This window comes from Poecilia latipinna, unplaced genomic scaffold (assembly GCF_001443285.1).
Source record: "Poecilia latipinna isolate Pla-1442-1.1 unplaced genomic scaffold, P_latipinna-1.0 Scaffold169, whole genome shotgun sequence".
Lineage (NCBI taxonomy): Eukaryota > Metazoa > Chordata > Actinopteri > Cyprinodontiformes > Poeciliidae > Poecilia > Poecilia latipinna.
In genome coordinates this window covers 461,067-484,663 of record NW_015112785.1, presented here as the reverse complement: position 1 = coordinate 484,663, position 23,597 = coordinate 461,067, and the positions used below count along the sequence as shown (strand labels likewise).

Below are 23,597 nucleotides of genomic sequence, written 5' to 3'. Positions count from 1 at the left end.
GGTTTGTCTTTTTCCTCTCGCTTCACACCTATGCACTTCTTCACGTTGGTCTATTACGCAGAATCCCAAACGAAATACACTGAAAATCCTTGTTGCAATGTGAAAACTATGTAAAAGTTCAAGGGTAATGGATTCTTTTCCCAAGTCGATTTATGTGACACTTTGCTTAAAACCAGTGGAGGGAAGGCTGCAACGCCCCGAGACTGCGTATCAAGCTTTAAAGATGAAATCCACATTGAAATTCCAGCTTGGTTCTCACTGGATGAGCTGCCACTCGCCTTCCAAGCCTGATAAAATGCATCCGTCACGCCTCCTTTTATCCACACTTTAGTGCTCCTGTCAGTTTCGGAGCCTTTAGTGCAAGATGCTCTAATAGGTATATATGCAGCCTTTTTGGAATCAGTTTTTGGGGGCTGTGATAAATGCTCCTGCTCCAGGTAAAGCAAACACTTAAGCTTTTTTTTTTTCTTTTTTTCCATCTGGGGATATGACATGAATAAATCATGGTAAATTTGAGCTCTTTTGTTAATGAATACAAACGACCGGTAAAGAGTGATTTTATTGTGTACTGGTTGTAAATTTTGTCACACCTGAATACCAATGTGCAGAATTTAACCTTTCATGCATGAATTATGATCCTTTGTGTCAGGAATTTTTCCAATCTTTTTTAATTTTCTTAAGGCATAAAAAAAGGTAGGACATTTTTCTATTATTATTTAATTTTTTTTAGGTGATCAATTGTAATTTTCTCCAAATACAAAGTTGTTATTAATAAAATACATCAGTAGTATTGGTCTTTAGGGGTTATCTGATGTCACAATATTTTTTTTTTACCGTCTACAGTAGAAGGAGGGACCGGGTCGGTCGGCATGCTTTTTTGCCTGTCGCCCATTTTGGATTTAACAAAAATAATTTATTGCATTTGCAGCTGATGGCCAGTAGTTGATCATTTATTTTATGATGCATTAGTGTCCACTTCAGTGGTCTGTGTGCATAAAAATCCACAAGAAGCACAAGAAAATGGCTTTTAGACAGCTGTCCACTGTAGTGACCACTATGCATGAAAGGGTTAAGTGAAAAACATATAAAGTGTGATTTAAATAAAACTAGTATGGCGTTACAAAAGGACTTTTTAAATAAATATGTCCATTTTTAGCCATGTTCTGACATAACAGAACTTCGGGTTTATTGCATGCGTTCTGCGTGGGTTTGTTTTGGTTTCACCAGGCTCCATTCTGTGCTTCAAACGGAGCACCAATATTCATGCTAAAGAGACATTTGCATGAGAAATTGAGCCAGTTCCTTTTAATTACCTGTCCTGATTTCATCAGTCATTAATTACCATGCCTGGGAATATTGATACATGCTAATGATTCCCCTGTGGATGTTGTAACAATTTGCTCAGATTGCCTAATTCAAACCCTGCAAAGATCAATGTTGGTCCCACAAATAAGGCTCTTAATGAATATAAAATATATATTTTTAAAACCACGTGCCCCTGGACTGTAACTGCACTTTGGATTCTGCATGCCGTCGGATCTGATAAGTTTATTAGTTTTTCTTCTTGTTGCTGTTTTTTTTTTTTTTTTTTTTTTGACAGAATGAAGGTCTTTTCTGTCAGAAGGTTGTGAAAACAAAACAGCTTGGCAGGTTTCGATTCCTCCTCTTCGAGGGCCGTATTGTAACACGACCCGTGCAAAGTGAATCTTTACATGTCAGGAGAAAATCCCATTATCGTCACAGTAATCCAGCTTCCCACTTCGGCTCCAGTATCGTGCACACGCGGCAGGGAGGCCGGCTCTTGAGTGTCTCGGCCATGACGCGTCGCTGTCCACTGTGCTGAATAGCTGAACTTCAAATCTTTCCAGGTGTCATTAGTTATTTTATTTTTGTTTAATTTAAAAACACATGTTTATCCCCTGGCCTTTTGGACAAAGTGAGTTATTTTAGTGGCATCTATTTTCCTTATTTATATCTGTGTTGTTGTTTTTTAACTTTGTTATTCCTTTAAATTAATCTAATTGTGATGTTTTACTTTGCTTGTTGTTTTTAAGGTATTTTATAGATGAATGTGATTGGTTAACTGATCTGTACTGAGGATCAACCAGGATCAACTGACCTTTAGCTTCGCAGATCTTATAACAGTGAAGTGGTTCGACCCTTAGACCGTTATCAGTGAAATCGTAAGTAACTATATGTGGAAAGTTTGGACTTTCAGGTGCTTCCATTCACTACAGGGTTCGTTCAAATATCTTTGAAGAAACCTAAAACTCTTGTGAGAAAATAACTCTGGACAGACTTAGAGTTTGACAGAGGATTTCATCATACTTGTTATTACTGTACTGACGCAACGTATTATGTGTAGAAAACGAAGATTTTCAACCAGGTCCACTTCCTCCTGTGTTGTTTTACATAACCACAGAATGATCAACAAACGTAAAATATTATAGTGACACTGGCTGAATGTTAGAGTAAACACTGCTAATCAGAACTTAGGCAAAAATCACACCTGAGTGTCACAGTTTTAGTCCCAAATTACGATTTTGTTTTTGTCACAGTTCTGATTCACTTGTGTGGTGAAAAACAGAGGCTGAGCTCATCACTGTCTGACTGACTGGCCTTTACTGAAACATTTTGCCTTTCGTATTGTCATGAAGTGGGTTTAAATTTAAAAACTGACGCCAAACTTGCAATGCATTAATCATTGAGATGATTATTGGGATTGGCTGATTCTTAGCAAAACCAGCTTCACTATAAATGGAGGTTAAAATTGTAATTTGATCCTATTCTTAGGGCAGAAAAATTTAAAGTCTTCTAAGGAAACTAATTTTACACAGATGTAAAGAGATGTGACAGAGAATGTGTCCAAAGAATATCAGCTTGACAGCTAGAATACTGCGTTGCATTTAAACCTTTGTGAGTGAAAATGGACTGATTATATGAGCTTTTCAGCTACTTCCATTCACCAGTACTCAATCTTTTCCCAATCTCAGTAAAGCAAAAATGTTCTGGTGACAGAGCACAGCAGAGTACTCAAAATTGAAAAAGAAATCCAAAGCTCTAGCCCTAACTGAATATTCCTCTAATTTTAGCACCACTAACTTTTTAATTTATTTACTTTTTTCTTACTATCAAACTTACCTTGACCAGAGGGGGCGACTTGAGCCAGGGTGAGAACCCCCACTGCCATGCACCACAGAGACACGGCCATGCTGAGCAGGAAGAGCTGGGACTTCACACCAGCAGCTGCAATTTGAGACCCTGGGGAGGGAGACAGAGAGAGCATCGGTAAAAAATGAGAGTGAAGAGCTGCATTGTCTTCTGTTTGTGTGCGTGCGTGCGTGCGTGCGTGTGCGCGAGCTGATGCAGGATGATCGGTAACCCACACAGAAAATGAAATGGATGCACGTGAAACAACATGGCAGAGCAGGAAGGGAGACAGAGTAATAGGGAGAGGCAGAGAGCAAAAAACAGAGATAACAATTGAACAATCCGTGCAGTGAAAAATCACTCAATCTGCTGCTGCCATGGCGACGGCGCAGGGCAGTCTCAAGGAGAAAGACGGAAGGAAAGGGGAGCGAGGAGGAGAGATACGCCGCCTTTATTTTGTCTGGGAGGGAGTGAGCGCGTTATCAGAGAGAGTTCGTGTTTTAAGTCCACAATTAGCCAGAGGCGAAACTGGCCGCTGACCCATGAAAGAGCCTTAATCTCCCACCATCCACCATCACACCATCGCTCTCTCTCTCTCTCCCTCTCTCTCTCTCTCTCTCTCTCTCTCACACACACACACACTCACTCGTGTGCAAAGGCAGACGGCTACACTCAGTTTAGGCCACTTTTCATTAATCCTAAATAAATGATGCTGCAGAGAACAACGGCCTCATCCACATCGGGCGTAACAAGGTAAACAGCTGACTGGAGGCGAGGCTGATCCCAGGGCTGCTTCATGAGGGGGGAACATAAGGGATGCAGGCGAATGGGCTACAAGAGAACAACAGTAATATGATTCCTGAATATAGACTGAACTCTTGGCCTCGGACAGAACGGCAGATAGAGGCTAAACTACAACATGCGCCGGATTGCGTTTCTTCTTCCTGCTTAGCATGCTAATCAGCGGGCCGCCGCAGGATGGTCGGAGAAGAAGCAAACATCCACGGCTGGAGGAGCGGCAGGCAGCGTGTGTCCATGTTGGGGTTTTTTTGTTACCTAATTAGAAGTTTTTACTTGTATAATCTTTGACCTTGTCAGTAGCTGCGGTCCTCCTGGGGGATCAGAGCCTGATTCTAATGAGGCGAAAACATGATGCCTGAGGTCCCGGTGAGAGCCGAGGGCGGAAGTTATGACACCAGCAGATTATTGTAAAATAAATAAATTATAAATAAATACATTAGGGGCAGAGGTCGGCGGTGAACAATGTGTGAAAGTTAGTGCAATGCAAAATATTTGTCAGCAGCTTTGTGATTCTTTGTTGTTGTTGTGTTGTTTTTTTTTTTGCAAATAGATTTGTACCTTTAATAAAAGTATTTCTTGATATTCAGTCCAACCTGACTGAGCTTTAGATATTTTATAAAGAGGAATTTGTGCAAGAGACTCTTAAATGCAACAGCAGCGAAAGTTGGTTAAGAAAGAATTGACTCTGTTAGACTGAATACAAATTATTCATAAAGAAATTTTGATGACATAAATGTCCTACGTCTCTACAGTAAAGTGAAGCTTTGTGTTGGTCTATTGCATAATATCTTTATGAAAATACACATATTGTAACATTGGTGATTTTATATTAATATAAAACTTAATAGATTATATATATATATATATATATATATATATATATATATATATATATATATATATATATATATATATAGTCAAACCTGTTCTTTGTATTCTTCAGACTTCTGAATATTTTTCAGCCTTGATAAAATCGTCCGTGTTTCTCACTCTGGACGTCTCGCCTTTAAAAGAGCCTTGTGTAACCATTTGTCTACCTCCTGAGGAGTCCTTCATTTACTGGGATGCTGGGAAATATTTTTTTATTCTTTTCCATGAAAAGAAACCTTTGATTATTCACTGCTGCGGTCCTGAACGGACCGCCGGGTTTTTGAATTTTTCTGAACTCGGGAGTCTCATTTTCCTCTTGCAAACTGTTGACCAATCGTCTACGGTTCCCGCTCTCTCTTTAGTTGTGCCTTGTTTTATTTTTGCATTATATTTTTGGAGTGAGTTTCTTGTATTGACATGGATTGTCTAAAAACCGTTTCAGCGTTTGAAATGACCTCCACCTGGTTAATGACAAAAGGATCAGCCACAATTGCCCAGCTTAGAGCGTCTCAGTCAAGAAGAGAATTACACCTAAATGTCTCTAAGATTGTAATTTCCAAACATATTTTCCGTTTTTAATCCACATTAGCCCTGCTGTGAGGTTACTGCGACATGAAAAGATTTACGACACTTAAACTGGACACTGGTCTCACTTAGATATCAGCTAGCTCACTAAAAAACACAATCAAAGTTGCTCTCAGTGGTCCACAGACTCTTAACTTGTCGTTGCAATCTTTGTCAAACTTTAAGCTCTTCGTAGCTCTGAAGATGTTGCTGTCTTCCCGTTGCAGCGCTCACAGTGCTGCAACAACGTAGTTTGTTGTTTTGTCCTTCATTTGAAATAATTTAAAAAAAAACAACTGTGATCAGCATACACAGCATCTGTTGTCTTCGTCGTAAATCGGAGCCACCTGGTTCACATCTGTTGTGACTGACCTCGTTGACTGAACTCCACTGTTACTATTTTCAACGCACCTTTTCCACTAACAAGTGACGTTCGGCTGCCGCTATTTTGAGCACACCTGTACATCCCTACGGTACCGCTGGTGCTGCCTTATAACCAGCTTTGATGTTTTTACGTACCTAGCATAACACAGATTATGTGTATAGCAAAGATGTGTCGTACTAGTCATACTAGCTAGCTCACTGAAAAAAATAAGGCTTTATTTTCTATTTTTTTGTCTTTGTTACATGATGTAAGTCACAGTTGTAGAGTAGCTACTCTCACAACTTTCTACATACCCCCTTTTCCTTTTGTGTAAAGTTTTGTTGTTATTTTGACAACTTTGTTGACTAGGCAGTTTGTTACTTTGTTGCCGCTGCTCGGCAACCTGTTGCCCTCAGCAGGGGTGGACTAAGCTTTTATGTGGCCCTGGGTCAAACTTTTATTTGGGTCCCGTCTTCCTGTTAACTACATCACCACCACTACAGAGGGCCAAGTTTAATTAGCTCAACTAGTATTACGGTTAATTGGATATTGTTGGCTAAGAACAAATCAAGATCAAACACAAATAAAAGCTGAGTCATAGCATCAGACTGCAACTATGCGAACACAACTAACAATGAAGATTATTCTTTGCACAAAGTGAACGCCTCAATTTCTTTGGATCCTAAATTAAAGTTAAAAAAAAATTAATTTGTCTGTGCTGAAACTGTTGAATCAAACTTCATTTTTGTTTTGTCAATAAACATGTTATGCATGTTTAAATTCAAGGATTTATGGGAACCCCCTCGTGGTTTGTGGGCCCTAAGCAGCCGCTTGGTTCAAACATGTTTTGGGCTGGCTCTGCCTCTCAGCAATTGTTGACTATCAAGCAGCTGCTAAAGAACGATTCCCAGTTTCAGCTCTCTACTAAGTAAAAAAAAAACAAATCAGACGCATTGCAATGAACCAACTGTTATTTTCTAAAGCACAAATAAATTCATACTCAACATGACGGCGCTGCTTCGTTGTATTTCACTGTAAAGCTCTGCCGTCACTGAGGTGGTTTGACTCTCTGTGTGAGGGATCATGTGCAATTAAGTCCATTCGTTTACACAGAGCCATTTTCTCTAAAGCGCCCAAGAGATGCCGCGGGCTGGTTTTAGCGTCGAAGAGGCCAAACACAGACTGGAAGAAGAAGATGAAACAATAAACAGAAAAGATAAGATCACAAATGATAATCCAAACAGAGGGGACACAGGGAGAGAAACCAAACCAGTAAACAGCCAGGAAGAGCAGAGAAGTGACAAAATGAAGCAAAATTAGGGGATGGATTGGGAGTGAAGCACAACAGGATAAACAACAGGGGGGATGTGACAATGAATGACAAGGAAGGAATATATGGGGAAGGTGATTATTGCTACAAGGAACAGGTGAGACTGATTAACTAAATGGAAACAGTCAGTGAGCGACGCAGCAGGGGTGCAGGCAACAGAGGGAAGGAGGCGCAAAATAACAGAATAAACGAGAAGGGGAAAGAGACGGATGACAGGGAAACCTGTCAATAAAACACAAAACTGGCTGAAACAAATAAACTGAAACGACAAGGTACTCCAAACTAACTATAACCTTAATTATAGGTTGCATCTCCGTCTAACTCACTTCAATGTTTCGGATCAGCAATCAAACCAAACAGGTAATATGATATACAGCATCTCGGTTTTCAAGCTATGATGAATTAACACATTTCTAGTGAAGCTTCACTGTCCACACCCAGACCTGACCACTGCTGGACCTGGAGCATCAACAGAACTTGAATCAGACCGGAGCCAGAACCAGAGCAGAAAATAGAGAAGAAGAACAAGAAGAAGAAGAATCAGCGATCATCGATTCAGGGTGTTGAGCTCAAGTGAAGCCTGTTTTGAAATTCTCAACAACAAAAAAGAGTGGCCAAGTCAAAGACTGAACCTAAACACAGCTTCGTTGCTGTTGCGGGATGTTAAATCTGCTGTTTATGCTCAAAAATCCGCCAGTGTGGCTGAACTCCCTCCTTTAAAATTTATATCATTATTTAAACATTGCCTTTTTATATATATATATATTTACTCAGTTTATCTTTGTCAAAACGATCTGAAACATTTAGTGTGAAAATAAAAAAAAGAAATCTTCAAGGTGGCAAATACATAAATATATTAAAACATTAGAACTGTTGTTTCTAATTGAGTGTGAACTTGTTTTCTTTGCATTATTTGAGGTCTGAAATTGCTGCATCTTTTTCGTTATTTGGACCGTTTCTTGTTTTCTGCAAAGCAAAACTACATTTTTGCTTGGAACTGATGTCAGTAGCTCATAGAAAAAAAAAGAACAACGAGAGAGAAACTGATACATGTTAAGTGATCTCTTAATTTTTTTCCAGAATATAAATGAACTTAGATCAACTTTTCACTAAATCGGTTCACGTTTAATTCTAATTTGCATTAACCATCAATTTTGGACAAAATTTTGTAGATTTAATAAAATCCATTGGCTCAAAACGTTATATTTTTGCTCCTCAAACTGTGATCCTCATCATGCTTGATGTTTTCATGTGTACCACGGTTTCTCAGGCTGAGTCACGGAGCGTCCTGAAGGTTACTCTCTAATTGGACGTTTGTAGTAAGGCTTCCTTCGTCAAGGGCTACGTTCGAGGTTTGAATTATTCAGTCCTGACGATGATTCAGGTTAAAGCCACTGTACTTTCTGTATGCAAAAGAAAAAGAAAAAAAAAACATGTGTGCCTGTATGTTTGTATGTGACTTACTTTTCCTCGCTTCTTCTTGTTAGGTAATGTCAGCCGACAGATTTAGGTCACTACTCAACAAATGTCCAAAATGCATTCAGAGGCTTTGGCTTGTACACGCACACGCAAAGCTAAGAGGGAGGACAGAAACCTCTGCCTTTTCTGAACGCACTGAACCAACAACACTGTATTAGAAGCCGCAGGACCATCATAATACACACACGCACACACACACGGCAAAGATTACACAAAATGAAAACATTTTCATTTTGTATCCTACACGCACAAAGCGCCACACACACTCAGACACAGACATCAAAAACCCTGATGGCAGCATGTTTTACTTTTTTTCTGCTTGCTTTCCTGACTGTCTGTCTCTTCCTCTCACTCACACTGCCATAAACCCTGTAAGTGTTGATGCAGAGTAAGTAGAGCAAGGACACTGATGGCCCTTGACAAAGCCGTACACCCTGCCCCCCCTCCCCCCTCCGCCTGCAACCAAAATCCAGCCCGGGGCCACCAGCCGGCCTACTTGGAGTAGCAGCGGTCTCTTAGTGGGAACGTGTGTGAGTAAACGGCCCGAAGTGCAAAAACTTACGCATGCACATGCGGTCTTGCATTAATGCGCACTCCCAACAATTTCAGCTGAGAGAAAATGCATTTACAGTGCGTTGCGACGACTTGCCTGGAGATAAACGAGGTAAACTGAGAGCGTAACATTTAGTAAGAATCCTGGTTATCATCAAAATACACAGAGAAATTAAGGTACATGAACATTTGAAATTGGTACAGCCAGTACTTTGACAGGCTGTAAAGATGCAAAAAAAATGTCCTTGAAGAAGAATGATGTGTTTTCCTATTTTTTTTTTTTACATGTAAAAATCTAAACAGTGTGACTTACATTCCCAGTCAAAACGCCTTGGCATTGAAAAGAGAAGCAGTCAAGAGAACGATGGTAACTCTGGAGCCGCTGCCAAGATTGCAAGCTCAGGTGGGGAGAGTTACTTGACAAGACAATTGGTTCATTAGCCTGGCTGTTGTAAAAATGCTAACAGGAAGCTTTAGCGGTCCTGTTCGCACTTTGCCACGAGACGTGTCGGAGACACAGGGTGTTTTCACACCTGAAAGTAGATACCAGTGGACTCAGTTCATTTGCCACATTTGTTACCTTTTCAGCTGGTGTAGTTCGCTTTCACAATGCACTGTGTTAAACAAACCAGAACTTTTGAAAAACCTGTGTACCTTATCACCTGACGAGGTAAACAGGCAACAAAAAAACTCTGTACAAGACCCTGAACACAGCTTCCTTCAGTAAACAAAAGTGGAGTAGTGTCAGCTTTATTGTTTGTAGGATTTCTCTTTTGTTGTTGGTAAAAATAAAAAAAAAATAAAAAAATCACCATGTACTACCATTCGTGCATTTGTTTTGGCTAAATTTACCCAGAATGCCATGCACTAGAGTCCGCTTCCCGCTTTTGAAGCAGTTTACAGTCCGACTGGCATCCACAAACGCATTCGAACCGCGGCAGACTTCACTTCAACATCGGTTTGTACGCAGACCAGTTTGCTTTTTTTGCACATACACACCTCCCCAAATGAACCGAACTTTGTAGGCACACAAACAGCTTTGTTTATCAAATCCCGACACCAGACACATATTTCTCTTGGAAAACCGTGATTAGCAAGAACAGGGGATGTTCTCTTTCAGCCTCCAGGATAAATGCTCGCTGCCATCCAGCACAAAAACGCAATTCAGTCGATGGCCAAAGATTTTCCGTGCTCAAACTAGTTGGTCAAATGTTCTGGACATGTTGTTGTAGACTTTTATCTAGTTAACATAATGGCCTCAAAAACAATTCAGGTCAAAACAAATCAGCAAATCTGGATGATTAAAAATGTATAAAATTGTAGGCAATTAATTACAGAAAGGGATTTGCTCGCTGCACCATGGGTGCTTCTGGAAAAAGACATGGAGATGTCAAAAACAACCAACAGCAACAACAGGAAGAAATATTCCAAATATTTGATGTGGAGGCAAAAAAAAAGTCAACAACAAGATTGGCAGCGAGTGTGTAACCCCCCACATGTACCCTTCCATCAATGCTGTCAATGCCTGAGGGGAGATCGCGATGAAGCGCTAAGCGACAAAACAGGCTTGTAGTGTTATTGTTGCTCTAATGGCTGAATGATTGTGTGTGGGTGTGTGAGCGAGTGTGGATTGGTGATGGAGAGAGAAGGTGGTGGAGGGGAAGAGGGATTGACTGCGCGCAGAAATGTAAAGCATTAGAGGCAGGATACTTTTCAACATTGATACTTGAAAGTTTAGTTTTTTTCCTCGTAAATGCTCACAGTATTTCAGAATTAAAAGACACAACGCATTGGCCTCCACGCCTGTGAGCCAGTTTCAAACCATCGGCCTCGGCGTCTCCCAGTGGGCCAAAGCCTGCAAGCTGCAGTCAAAGCCACTTAAAGGGGTTTTAGAGCCTTTATGTTTGTCTGGTCGATGCAGGGCTCTGGGGAACGAAGGTGTCACCTTTTGTCAATCATTTGCTTGTCGCAAGTCAGAGTCAAGTTCAAAGCGCTAAAGCATTGCATGTTTGGCACTCATTGGAGCGTCGGTTTGTACTCTGTCTGGCCCAACGTAAAGGGAAAACCAGGCACAAATTGCAGACACAGCCAGAGTATGTTCCCAAATAGGATCTCATTTCTTTTCTGAAGCTTCAAATTCTTACGTTCAGTTTGTGCAATTTAACAAGTAATCACTGTTTTATTATACCGTATGGGGTAATAAATTGTTATTTTAATTAACTTGTTCTCTGAGTCAGTGAGATGCTGCGCATATTTCACAATTATTAAATCCCTCTAAAGTACAAGACAGTTTAAACAGATCAATTGTCATTTGATCTGACATTTGATCATTGTCAGATCAAATGTTTTTTGTCTTCACAGAGTGTTAGCTCTGTGGGTAACGCTCATTGTTGCTACTTTAATGTATTTCCAAACATTATTTCAAGCTTGTCGGCTGGTTGGTCTAATAAGTTGGTAACTAAGCTAAGTTAATATGCTAACTAGCTTGACAGCTAATCTGTTTGTTTCTAAAGCTAAATAACTAACAAGTTTCCTTAACAAGTTGATCAGTTTGGTTAACCTGTTCAGCTAACTAAGTCTGTTCAGCTAGCCTTTATTTACTTTGTTTATTTTATGTGTTGCTGCCCATAAAAGTCTCTATTTAGAGAAAGTTGAATCTCTTTGGCTTTAGGGTGTAAAAATAACATGACTGTTGCATTTTACCCAACTGTTTGACAATGATTCCCATAACAACAAACATTTCTAGCAAATCCCAAATAATTTGCATACCTGTCAAGTCTCCCATTTTGGCTGGGAAACTCCTGTACTTTACTCCTCTTCCCCGCCGTGTTCCCGTGTTAGGCCAACTAGCTAACCGGTTAAATTTACTTGTAAGTTAGCCAGGCTAAGTTAGCACATGAAGCTAAGCTGTCTTTCTCAAAAAAAAAGAAGAAAAAAAAACAAGAAAAAAAGAACAACTTATCTTTAGGATACACTTCAAAGTTGAATATTTTCAAGGATTGGTGTTACTTGTCCAGCTGTTAGATAATACTTCTGATAAAGGTAAAGTTTTAGTAATTTCTGTTTATCTTCACAGGCTAACTAATTATCTAAACATACCATAGAAGACCAAACATTTAGCTTAATCTGTAAAATAACCAGAGCTATTAACTTGCAAAGAAAGTTAACTTGGTATTTATTTATTTTTTTTTACTGTCTTTAGTACTATTTTACATAACACAGTTTGTACTTGAAAGTTGGATATTTTCTATTTTATTGAAGCAAATGCTCGAGTTGAAAGCTAAAATGGTTGGTAGTGTTCTGAAAAAAAAAACAAAAAACAAATGCAACAAATTTATTACCATAACGACCAAATAGTTTTTCCAGCAGCTAAAAATATGAACATGCAAATGAACCAAAACTGTCTTCACTATAACCCTGATACTTTAGTTTGGCACAGTAAATGAAGACCCTGGCCTCTGTTTGATGCAACAGAGCCTTAAAAAGTTTCAACCAGAAAACTCTTTCACCTTCCTGCAGACATCAATCATATGTGTAAGACAGAAATAGTTTGTAATGGTTCTGAATGAGACCATATTTCATATTCCGTCACTGAAAGCCTGGAGTCTCTTAAAACTGCTCCGAGGTTTATTAAACATTGATGAGGCTTCTCACATATTTATCAAGATCCCAATCCTGCCCTCAGCACATGCTCTTCGAGTTAAAAGCACTTCCTGCCTTTTACGCACTACAAGCACTTTCTCCGTGCCAGACAATCTGCAGGATTTTAAGTGTATTTCCTCATTTGTCATTTTGTTGCTTTTATCTGAGCATTCCAGTGTTCGACATAATAGCTTGAATCTGTCACTGTCTCGTCTCAGGTCATTATCATCGCAGATAAAAGAATGCGTAGCTTTAAAGAGAAATGCTAAAAGGTTACAAGTCTCGCCTTGAAACGCCCACATTCATTATCTTATAGAAGTGCTGATTTCTCACCGCGCCTTTCTAAGTTTGAAAGTTAAAGTGTTTTTGAAGCCTCATTAAAATTGCGTTGGGCACATTTTCTTCTCTTTCCTTTGCAGGCTTGATCAGTCACAGCAACTGGGTGGTGGGAATCATCGGGATAGGAAAAAGAAAAAAAAGTGTTGCGTGGCAAGCAGGTAGAGGAGCACAGAAACCAATGTGAGTCATCGGATGGTGGAATAATTGACTATCAGAGCAAGAAGATCCTGATCAGGAGCCTTTCTGCATGGATCTACAGGTTCTTTCCAGATACTTCAGTTTCCTCCACAGCCCAACGTCATGCCTATGTAAACTTCTGGTAGGTCTGAGTGTGTGTGTCCATGTGACTCCCTGTGATGGACTGCACTGCACATTTCACCGGTAAAAACCAGTTCACAGCAGTGAGAATTAACAGATCTTCAACCTGTGTTTGGTGCCAAACCCACCTTCAGTATTTGTTTATAGAAAAATGCAATCCTAGTCTAATCTGACCAAAGCACACAGGTCCAGATTATAGTCCTGGTTGAGTTGCTTACATTTGTGGTGGTTGGACAAAATGAATAATTTTTCCTTGGCATGTTTCTGAACACGGGTTGACGTTTAAATTTCATCTGTTTCACTTATCTGAAGAGATTAAATTGAGTTAGTGACGATTTTTTCTTCTTGAAATAAACAAATTTCACTTTGAAAGCCAAGTTCTATAGTTAAAGTTTTCCTTTAAGTATAGATATGTAATTACTATTAATAAGAAATAAATTCTTAATATCAAGTTTAATGTCTTATCGGGATAATTAATGCCCAAAACACTTAAAATAAGGGAAATGTTCTAATATAGAAACAAGAGATGACCTGATACACTTTTTTCACCTCCGATACTGATACCGATTCTGAGGTTTAGTATCAGCCGATACGGTAACACTTTATTTGAAGGGGGGTGAATAAGACTGACATGACACTTTCATAAACATGACATAACATCTGTCATGAACATGAATAAGCCTTCATGAATATTTATGACTGTTGTCATAAAACGTCATTTGGTAAATTATGACACTTTTAATACAAAGTTGACATTATTCAAAATGTCTTTGCTATGACAACTTGTCATTAACCAAGAAATCATTACTGATATAAATTTGTTATAAAAGTATTACTGATTGCACTTTAAAAATGAGGTAACTTTATGTTATTAAAGGTAAAGTTTAAACAGTAATGATTTCCTGGTTAATGTCAAGTTGTCATAACAAAGACATTTTGAATAATGTCTACTTTGTATTAAAAGTGTCATAATTTACCGAATGACGCTTTATGACAACAGTCATAAATATTCATGAAGGCTTATTGATGTTCATGAAGGTGTTATGTCATGTTTATGACAGTGTCATGACAGTCTTATTCACCCCCCTTCAAATAAAGTGTTACCGCCGATGCCTATCCGATACAGAAACGGTGCTGAATTGACTTAGATTGTTTCTGTTTTTAAAGACAGACATGACTGTACTGAATTATAAATGTGTTTGATAGCTCTGCACCTGCACGGCACACTTAAATACACGAGTAGCTTCACAAGCTTCAAACATGTAAAAACAACTTTACTTTGTTCAGTCAGTGTGGTTAGGACAGGAACAGTGAAATACATAAGGAGTGACGTCGCTCAGAGCACAAACCACAGAATGAGGCTGAATACATCTGATGGGCAAAATCATCACCAATACCCGATCTAGACTTCTTTTTTTTTTTTTTTTCAATTGAGGATGATACAGATATTAATATCAGGTCGGTGCGTCTCATATAAAAACCTCTAAGTGGGAAAAAGTATCTTGTCAAGCACAAACCTCCTTAATCCAAGATGTTTGAGCTTAACTCGGTTTCAGTTTTTTTGCAGTGCTTGGAGACTCGGTGCTGCAGAACCAGCTATGGTTTCAGAGACCTTTGAGCCACCGCGCTCACTGTGTGTGGTGCCCAGATAAACGAGTCCTCATCCCGCCGTGTCACTGTTTCCATTTGTTAAGAAACGATTCTTGCCCCGGCTGAGGTGGGTAGCTGCTTCCTTGCAGCTACTTTCTGCGTTACAAAGATCAATGTGCGTCTGCTTTACTGAAAATGAATGTTCTCTTTCCTTTTCTTGAAGCGGTTGCTGTGTCACACTATATTCATACCCCTGGGAAACAGGGAGTCATGAGTTACTAATTACGGGTCCCTATGCAATTACTTACAACCTTTTAGTGATTATTTTTTTCCGTGAAAAAATAAAATTCTAAATGTGGGATGTTTTTTTTCCCACTGAAAAAAAAAGGACTTAAATTAAAGTTGTATTTTTCTAAATGTTTTTGTTGTGAAATTATGCTACTGGGGTGGCAATGAGTGTAAACTGGCTTCAGATATACAGGAAAAGTCATTTTTCCCAACAGCAAAATAAAAGTTTACTACAACGAATACAATTTAACCAAACTGATTACCTTAATAGGGAGCAAAGTAATTCAGTGGATTATCATGCTCTTCATTTTCCAATCGCCGAATTACTGTAAAATCACGTATCAGAGGAGTTCATTTCAATCCGTTTTCTTTTTCCTTTTTTGTGTTGCGGTTGGCTTTATCAGGGAGCTTTGTTTCCTAATCCCAACACGCCGTCACACCTGCGTCTGAACAAACCGATAATTAAACCGAGAGTCTCAAATTTGTGATTTATAACTCCAGAGATGCTTTGAGGTGAAAAACCAGACGGGATTTGGTTTCAGATTTAAGCACTTTTCAGATGGCAGACAAGCAAAATGAGGTGCTTCATCGCTATTAAATGGACATTGTTTAGTCAGCCAGATGTGCTTTTTTTTCTTGTTTTTCTTATTTATTTGACCTATTCCTATCAATTATTTTATTCTTCTTATTTTATTCACTTGGTGCAGCTGTTGTAAAAAGCAGTTTTAGACGGCGTACTCTAAATGAGAGACAGATTTTTTTTTTTTAAGGTAAAAACAATTTGAGGTCAAACAAGAACAACCAGATCGAGTCTCAGCTCTTAATATTTTAATATAACGTGGCCCTGCTTTCTTTTTGGGTAACAGAAGCTTCTTCATTAAAATGTGAAACAGCAGCAAATGGTCTCCCCTTGGTCAGTCCTACTGTCTGCTCTACCACCACGAAACAAAGGGAGGGACTAATTAAGATAAGGCATTTGTATATAAGCTGCTTTTATGTTTCTCACTACAATGTTTCACGTTGCCAAAATGCAGCTAATAAAAACATAACTACCCAACAATATTGCATTACGGCGCTTTACTTAGCAGGAGGCGCATTCAGATAAAAATCAGAAATGGCATGTTAATATGTTTACAGAACCTCTTTGTTTTCTCTTTTGCGTAACGCTTGTGTTAAAGCACAACACTGTCATGTCTTGTCATCTCTGTCATGCCGATGTAAGCACAAACCACACATCTAGGGCCCTGAATAAAAAAAAAAAAGTGCACATAAAGGATTTGGTCGTTTCTGTTTTTCTGTTAGACTGGGCTGTCTCTTTTGTGTCGCCCTGTGAACTGATGATCTGCTCAAGCATGTCAAAGCAGACTTCTGGACAGAAAAGTGGATTATTGTGCTGAAGTGCAACAAAACGTGACACATGTAAACCATGCCGGTCGCAGTCTTTTTGGCTGGAGGGTCTGCAGAAAAACAGCCGAGCAGCAGGACTGGGTTAAATAAAACCCGTGAAATTAAGAAAATCTATATGTTAAGGAACTGGTTTTCAGGAAAATTCATGTACTTGCACGTTAAGCTTGCCCGTTTTAATTGGAAGAACAAAAGAATCCAGATCAAATTATATATTTTACTGTGGCAGAAGATTGTGCTAGCTGGCGTTTTAGTTTTAGTTTTAGGAGATAATCAACTAAATAAAAGTCTTCAGAAATCAGCTCATTTGTAAGTAGAGTCCAGTTATGCGTAATATTATCTGAGTATTAATCCAGATGCTCTGTGAAGGCTTTGGAGATCTGTTCCAATAATGAAACACAAACACCGAGGAATAAATTAAACGTGTCCGGGATAAAGCCGCGGAGGAGTTCAGAGCAGTTTAAGTCCCATATCCGTTGCTGTACCCCTCATTCGAAAGCAGCCAAGAGGTCCATTGTAACTCTGGAGGAGCTGCAAAGAGCCACGGCTCAGGTGGGAAAGGCGAGGTCAAAATGAAACCATGCAGCCGCTCTTTGTTTGGTAGAAAACTAACAGGTATACATGACCCTGGACACACCACATCCATGGTGAGATAGCTGACAGTAAGAGACTCCCACACACTTGACCTCCCAGCAGGTTCAGCCCAAACAGGCAGCCAGAACCACAGAGGAACCGTTCAGACCGAAGCACAGTCACGGGTTAGCACGGCCCAGTCAAAGTCCAAGCCTAAATCCGTTTGAGAATCAGAGAAAAACTGTCAAAAATTTGAGTTTGTTGATGTGCAAAGCTGGTAGAGATAAAACCCCGAAAAGAGTCGCACCTGCAACGTTGGCGAAAGGTGTTTCTACTTAGAAACCGTGAATACAAACGAACACCACGCATTCCAGATTTTTTTGTAAAAAAAAAAAATAATTGTAAAAATCATCTCTGATTTTCCTTCCACCTCGTATCACAAAAAACCCCAATGCCACACAATGAAATCTGTAACATGACAAAACATGGAAAAGCTTCCGGGGAGCGAACGATCGACTGTCTGTGGCAACGATCAGACCTTCAGTCGACTGAATGCGAAACATTCAGACATCACTGGGTTAACAGCAGCCAGCCTTTCTGCTTTTTTTTATGCATATAACACATTTTCCACTAATTCAGCAGGAACTATGAAATCATCAGCCGCGTCCGTGTGTCTCTATTCCTGCTGAAATCCCTGCCGATGTCCAGTCTAGTACCACGAGATTGATATTGCGCTGATCCATCCGCCCACAGCTCCGCACAGCGTTCGCAGGCCTGAATGCGTAAAAAGCTCCCAGCGCAACAGGGAGACTGACTCATTGTGTCTGACCGATTCAAAGGGACGTGACGGGAACCTGTTTGAGATGGTTGAGGCAGAAAGCCACTAAATGGTACATTTCATATTCTGAGTGTGTGTGTGTGTGTGTGTGTGTGTGTGTGTGTGTGTGTGTGTGTGTGTGTGTGTGTGTGTGTGTGTGTGCTCTAAGACAAATCGCTCTCTTCTCTTGTAGTTGATGTAAATGGAGAAACAAGCCTCGTTATCTTTGCTCCCTCTCTCGATATGCATCCTAACGAGACAGATTGTGGAGATTTCGTATCAGCAGTCGTGTGCGGCAAGCTCCTCGTTTTTGCCACATCATCGTAGAAACATGAAGCAGTCACCCAGAGGAAGGAATCAGTCAGTTTTTCCTCCCTTGGTCTGTGAGTGAAATAAAACAGAATCCAACTTTTTCCTCTTCCCCTTCATTAGTCAATAAATACATCAAAACTGCAAACTCCCTGCATTTTCAGGTCTTCACTTTGAGGCACATGTTTAAAAAAAATGATCCCAAAATGAAAAAAAAAATCATATAAAGGTTAGAGACTAATTCTACCTCTATGAAAGAACCGGCAGCTCATTTTGTGTTTATAACAGAGTGAAAATGTGTCAGGAAAAGTCGAATCTCTCCTAAAATCGAAACTCTGACAGCGTGACTCTTCCTCTTTCATTCATCATCTTTCTTTCTTTCTTCCTCTCCAGGTTGGCCTCCTCCTCCTCCTCCTCCTCCTACTGACCCAGTCTTCTCATTCCCGCTCTGAAATATTGATACTGGCCTCCTCACGTTGGGCTTTTTTTTTTTTTTTTTTTTTTTTTTGCTCCTCGTTCGTCATGAATTAGCATTTAAAACCCCATGCAGGACATTTTGAATCAAGGCTCGCAGCAGCCTCGCTCTCTGATGTGCCAGCTCGGACAGACGGTTGCCAGTTTGTCAAGCGTGTCGCCCACTGAGGCCAATCACATGCCTATGAATATTTCACACAGCAGCTCTCCTCTACTACTGACCCAGGTTTAATGGCAGCCAGCGGTAGGAGTTTCAAGCGTGTTTGTCACTGATCAAATGGCCACAGGCTGCAGCAGCAGCAGCAGCAGCAGCAGCACTACCTCTTCTCTTCTCTTGCCTTCCGGGGCGTTCATCATCATCATACATGTGCAGTTGTGCATGAGGATGGATGGGAGCTAATGTGAGGGGCGGGGTGCCTGTATTCATATCTTACCGTCAATCCTCCTGGTTCCCCTCTTCTTCTGCTTCTTCCTCCTCCTTCTCCTCCTCCTCCGCGCTCACTGCGTCTCCCGCATCCCGTCCCTCCGCTCCCTCACCCGCTGTACTCTCCTGCCCGCCTCCCGCTCCGCTGCCTCCAGTGCATTAAAAATAAAAAAAATAAAAAATAAAAATAAAAAAAATAATAAAAAATATTTGTTGGGCCCAATCCTCTTGGCTCTAAACAACAGTCATTAGCGCGATTTGTCAAACAACAACTGGGCGTCCTCCCCTTCCTGTGATCAGTGTGGACCTCACACCCTCGATGTCTTCCCCGCCGCGCTGTGGTGTGTGCGTGTGTGTGTGTGTGTGTGTGTGTGACTGTGCGTCACGTCGGTATCATAATTCCCACGGGTTTCATGTCCAGAGATAATGCGGGGCTTTGTAGGCCTTACAGCTCCGGGATGGATGGACGGAAGGACGGACGGATGTCAGAGAGAACGGGGCAAAAACAGCTCCCCGATCAGCCGCCACGAACAATAATTAGGCGCAAATTATTGCACAAACCCGCGGTTGCTTTGCGTCCATCCGTCGATGTCGAGCCCCCCTCTCTCGTCCTCCTCTTCTTCTCTTCACCGAGCCAGGCTGTTGTCGCCTGTCATGTGTCCGACGTCGTTCATCGAGTACGTCTTTGTATTTTTAATGGAAAATAGCATCGACGCGACGGGAGCCTCTTCCCGCATCTTTGACCAATCGTGATGAAACGCGGCGACACATCAGGACGGATGTTGAGATTTGTCACGTCTGTTTTCTTTCGTTAGAAAAGAAAAACAAAAATGCTTTATAAAATCATCCTGGATATAAAAACAAAAAACCAAAAAAAAAGAGAGAGAGAGAGAGCACAAAGACAACAGCTGGAAAAGCAGGAGAGATAAGGTTTCCTCACTCCTGGCCTCGCCTTGCATCCGTCCTCCTCTCTATCCTCTCTCTTCTCTTCTCTCTCTCTCTCTCTCCATCCGCTGGTCCCGCTTGTTGCGCGTTCTGCGCTCGAGAGCGCGCAACGCGTCTCTGCTTTCTATGTGTGCTCGTGCGTGTGAGCGTGAACAGAGGCAGAGAAGAGCGGGAGGGTGTGTGTGTGTGTGTGTGTGTGTGTTTTGATGGTCGGTGGGTGGGTGGAATTCAGATATATTGTCAAGGTTTGTCTGAGTGAGCAACAATAAGCTGCTGTGTTGGCAAAAGCAAAGGAATATGCGCGTTCGCTTCAGCATCTGTATCCTCTTGACCAGTTCCGAGTGCATGTTACAGCTCTGCCATGGAGGAATGGGTGCTATTGTGTTTGCTGCATGAACAGCCAGCCAGCATGAACAGACGTCCAGCCAGCCAGCACTGGGTATTTACAATATTTCCATGGAAATCGTGCAGCTCTCCTTCGAAACAAGACATATTAGCCAATCTGTCCGTCATCGTATCACTCCGATAAAAGATGATCAGCTGCTAATGACACCTGATGATCCTCCGCTTCCATCATCAGATGCACTTTCAGCTGTTCCGGTGTTCTTCACTGGTTCTTCCTGTCTGTGCTTTCGTAGCGTTTGAATTTAGTATTTTCCCTTACATGCGGAAGTGGAAGAAGAGTGGAAAACATATATGTAACCATAAAGAGTGTTATTACAACCATGTTTTGAATGCAACATGCTTACCATGTTTTTTAGGGCTGTTGTAAAAGAATATTTTAGAGTACGCTATCGATTATTTTTACGATTAATTGAGTAATCGGAAAACACCTATCTCTCTCTCCATAGATAAAGCCGGCGGCGCCCTTCCAGCTGTTCGCCTTCAAATGGTGACCGACCGCGCAGTTCCGAGAGGAGAAAAGTAACATAACATCAATAAAATTAGTAAATTTAAAAATGCTTATTAGTCCCTCCCAAAAAAGACGCAAACCCGGAAACTTCGCCGTTGTGCTGCTAGCACATAGCAACAACTCATAGGCGGAAGTGAGCGCGCTGCACAACACAAATAATGGTCCGGCCGGAACACGGCGCGCTAAATAATAAAGCATAATTTTATGAGTCTTCGAGGCAGATACATTTTCCTCGAGGAATTTTAGTAACTGAGGTACTCAAATCATTTGAGGAATCGTTTCAGCCCTACATGTTTTGTTTTCTTTTTATATGGTAGACAGGCCGTAAAGTACACGTGTATTTTTTCTAACCAAACATTACTCAAGTGATTGAACTAAGTAGCTAATAGTCGGGTAATTGTATTTTGTAATCTTCTTTTTAATACAGTGGACCACCGTGTTCATCTTTCTTTTATGCAGTTTTGAGTCGGTGTTATGGTGCGTTCCCAGTTGTAGTCGGAACTGGGAAATTCTGCTCTCCCCTCCTCCCAGTTATAACTGGTAAGTCTGACTTTGTGTTTCAGTATGGCCGCTCTTCCCATCAACAGTAGTAATTAAACAGAACAAGGGTGAGCGCTGGGATTTGTAGTCCCTGACGTTTTCTTACGGCATTTGGAGTTTATAAATATAAACCCCAGTGGTTGTAGAGCGTTTTGGCTGTAGATACATGTTGAACTGTTTTTTTTTTTCTTTATGTCTTATAAACAGGTCTGAAATTGAACAGGAGACCTAAATATTTGAGCATGAAAAAAAAATGAAATTTTGAAATAAAAATCCAATTAAAAATTGTGCTCAGAAGCATCGACAGCATGTGTTGAAGTAATGGGACACTAAGGATAAAGGAAGAAAACCAGGTTCCTTCGTTTTCCTTTGAGAAAACGGCTCCTAACTTGGAATCCTAGCTGATGGCACAAAAGCATCATCAAAGCAGCATACAAGTGAGGGGAAATGTGCAGGGACCAAACACAGACCTCGGCATATTGAAAGGAAATCACTGATTATGTTGTTGAGCTAGTTTCCCCATTTTCACTTGACTCTCTTTGAATGGCTCTGATTACTGCTTATGCCGACTATAAAGTACAGCCAGGCTTCACGAGCACTCAAAAACAAAACAGTCTCTAGAAATTATTTTAATCCTGCTGAATTATTCATCGGTTATCAAATTGTGCAAGGCGAGCTTTGATTGGGCGGTACGCAACACGGGAGAACTACATCTTCGCCGAGCGTTGGTGTTGTTGAAAGTGGAGGAAAGGCTTTCAGTCATCCCCCCTGGGTGTGATAAAAACAAGCCGCAAGGATGAGGACTCCTCGTGGCTCACACCAAACCTGTGCTTGACTGCAAACTTCGCACGTCAGACCGAGGCGATTCCAAACAAACACGGCAAAGAGAAGGGGCAGCTTTCAGTGGCCTTTCAGAAAGAAGAGCTACATTGCATGGAGTTGCCTTGCAAAACTGTTCACACACCTTGAACTCCATCCAATTTATAAAAACCGACAATTTGTCCTCTTAACTCGGTCCGATGAAGAGTGTTTGAGATCATTGATGCAGAGGTTTTAGCCCTGGCCTTCGTCAGAGGTTACCAAACACGTGAGCATCAACATGTTTCAAGGTGAGGAAGGTGCGTTCTGGGTAATTTTGCTTTACGCCACACGTAACATTTTTCACGTTTTCTCGTCAGACAGAGCAGCCACTTCCACATGAAATGTCCCTGTTTGCTCCATCCTTTCACTTTAGATGGATGATCGTGACTTGGAAAGTTTGTGTTTTTACAGTGGATCAAACACTGCTATGAGCGATGTCCAAAGCCTGGAGTTTCATTTTATAACCTAGCTCTGCTTTAATCCTCTCTACATCTTCATTCTTTGCTCGGTCTACTGTGTTTCTTAATCTTTATGACGATGTTTGTTGTGTGATGTTCACTAGCAAACCTGCGAAGCGTTCTTAGAACAGCTGCAGTCTCTAAACATTAGTCTTGCAGTAAAACTTGAATCTTGCGAGATTAAGTTTGTTATTTGTGTATTTATTTAATTAATTTGATTAAGACAGCATGCATTAATCCACATTAGCACAATTCGTGGCAGTGTGTATATGAAAGAATTAGCACATTTGCTAAATTTCATCGTCAAATTGCGCACAGGTCTACTGTATATACTAAAATGTGACTTGTAAAGATGTTTGGAGTTTAATTTTGGGGTGTCGGACAAAAGGGGTGTAAACAAACATGCATTCCACAATTTTCAGATGATTTTTAGTATATTAAAAGTAATTATATCCATCACTTCCGTTCCTGTTGACAATTATGTGTTACCTTATCTGTTGCGTAAAATCCCAATATTTCTCGTTTTGCTCCAATTTTGAAAACATGAAGAGGTTTTTTCCCCTCACCTAGTATGTAATAATAATAAAAAACA

General features: G+C 40.6%; 1 protein-coding gene across 5 annotated transcripts in view; it reads right to left on the bottom strand.

The window, feature by feature from the left end:
• The window catches only part of LOC106945978 (adhesion G protein-coupled receptor L1), a 54,826-nt gene extending 34,496 nt beyond the window's left edge, over positions 1-20,330 (bottom strand). For 4 of the 5 annotated variants that reach the window (XM_015030008.1, XM_015030009.1, XM_015030011.1 and 1 more), the window contains exons 1-2: positions 19,299-20,329; positions 3,142-3,261 (exon numbers count right to left, since the gene is read on the bottom strand). In XM_015030008.1, the coding sequence (XP_014885494.1) occupies positions 3,142-3,211 (70 nt within the window). In that variant the 5' untranslated portion in view covers positions 3,212-3,261; positions 19,299-20,329. Of the gene's footprint in view, positions 1-3,141; positions 3,262-19,298 lie in introns of all 5 variants that reach the window. The other variant, XM_015030007.1, reaches the window with a different exon arrangement.
• Between the last annotated feature and the right edge of the window lie 3,267 nt (positions 20,331-23,597).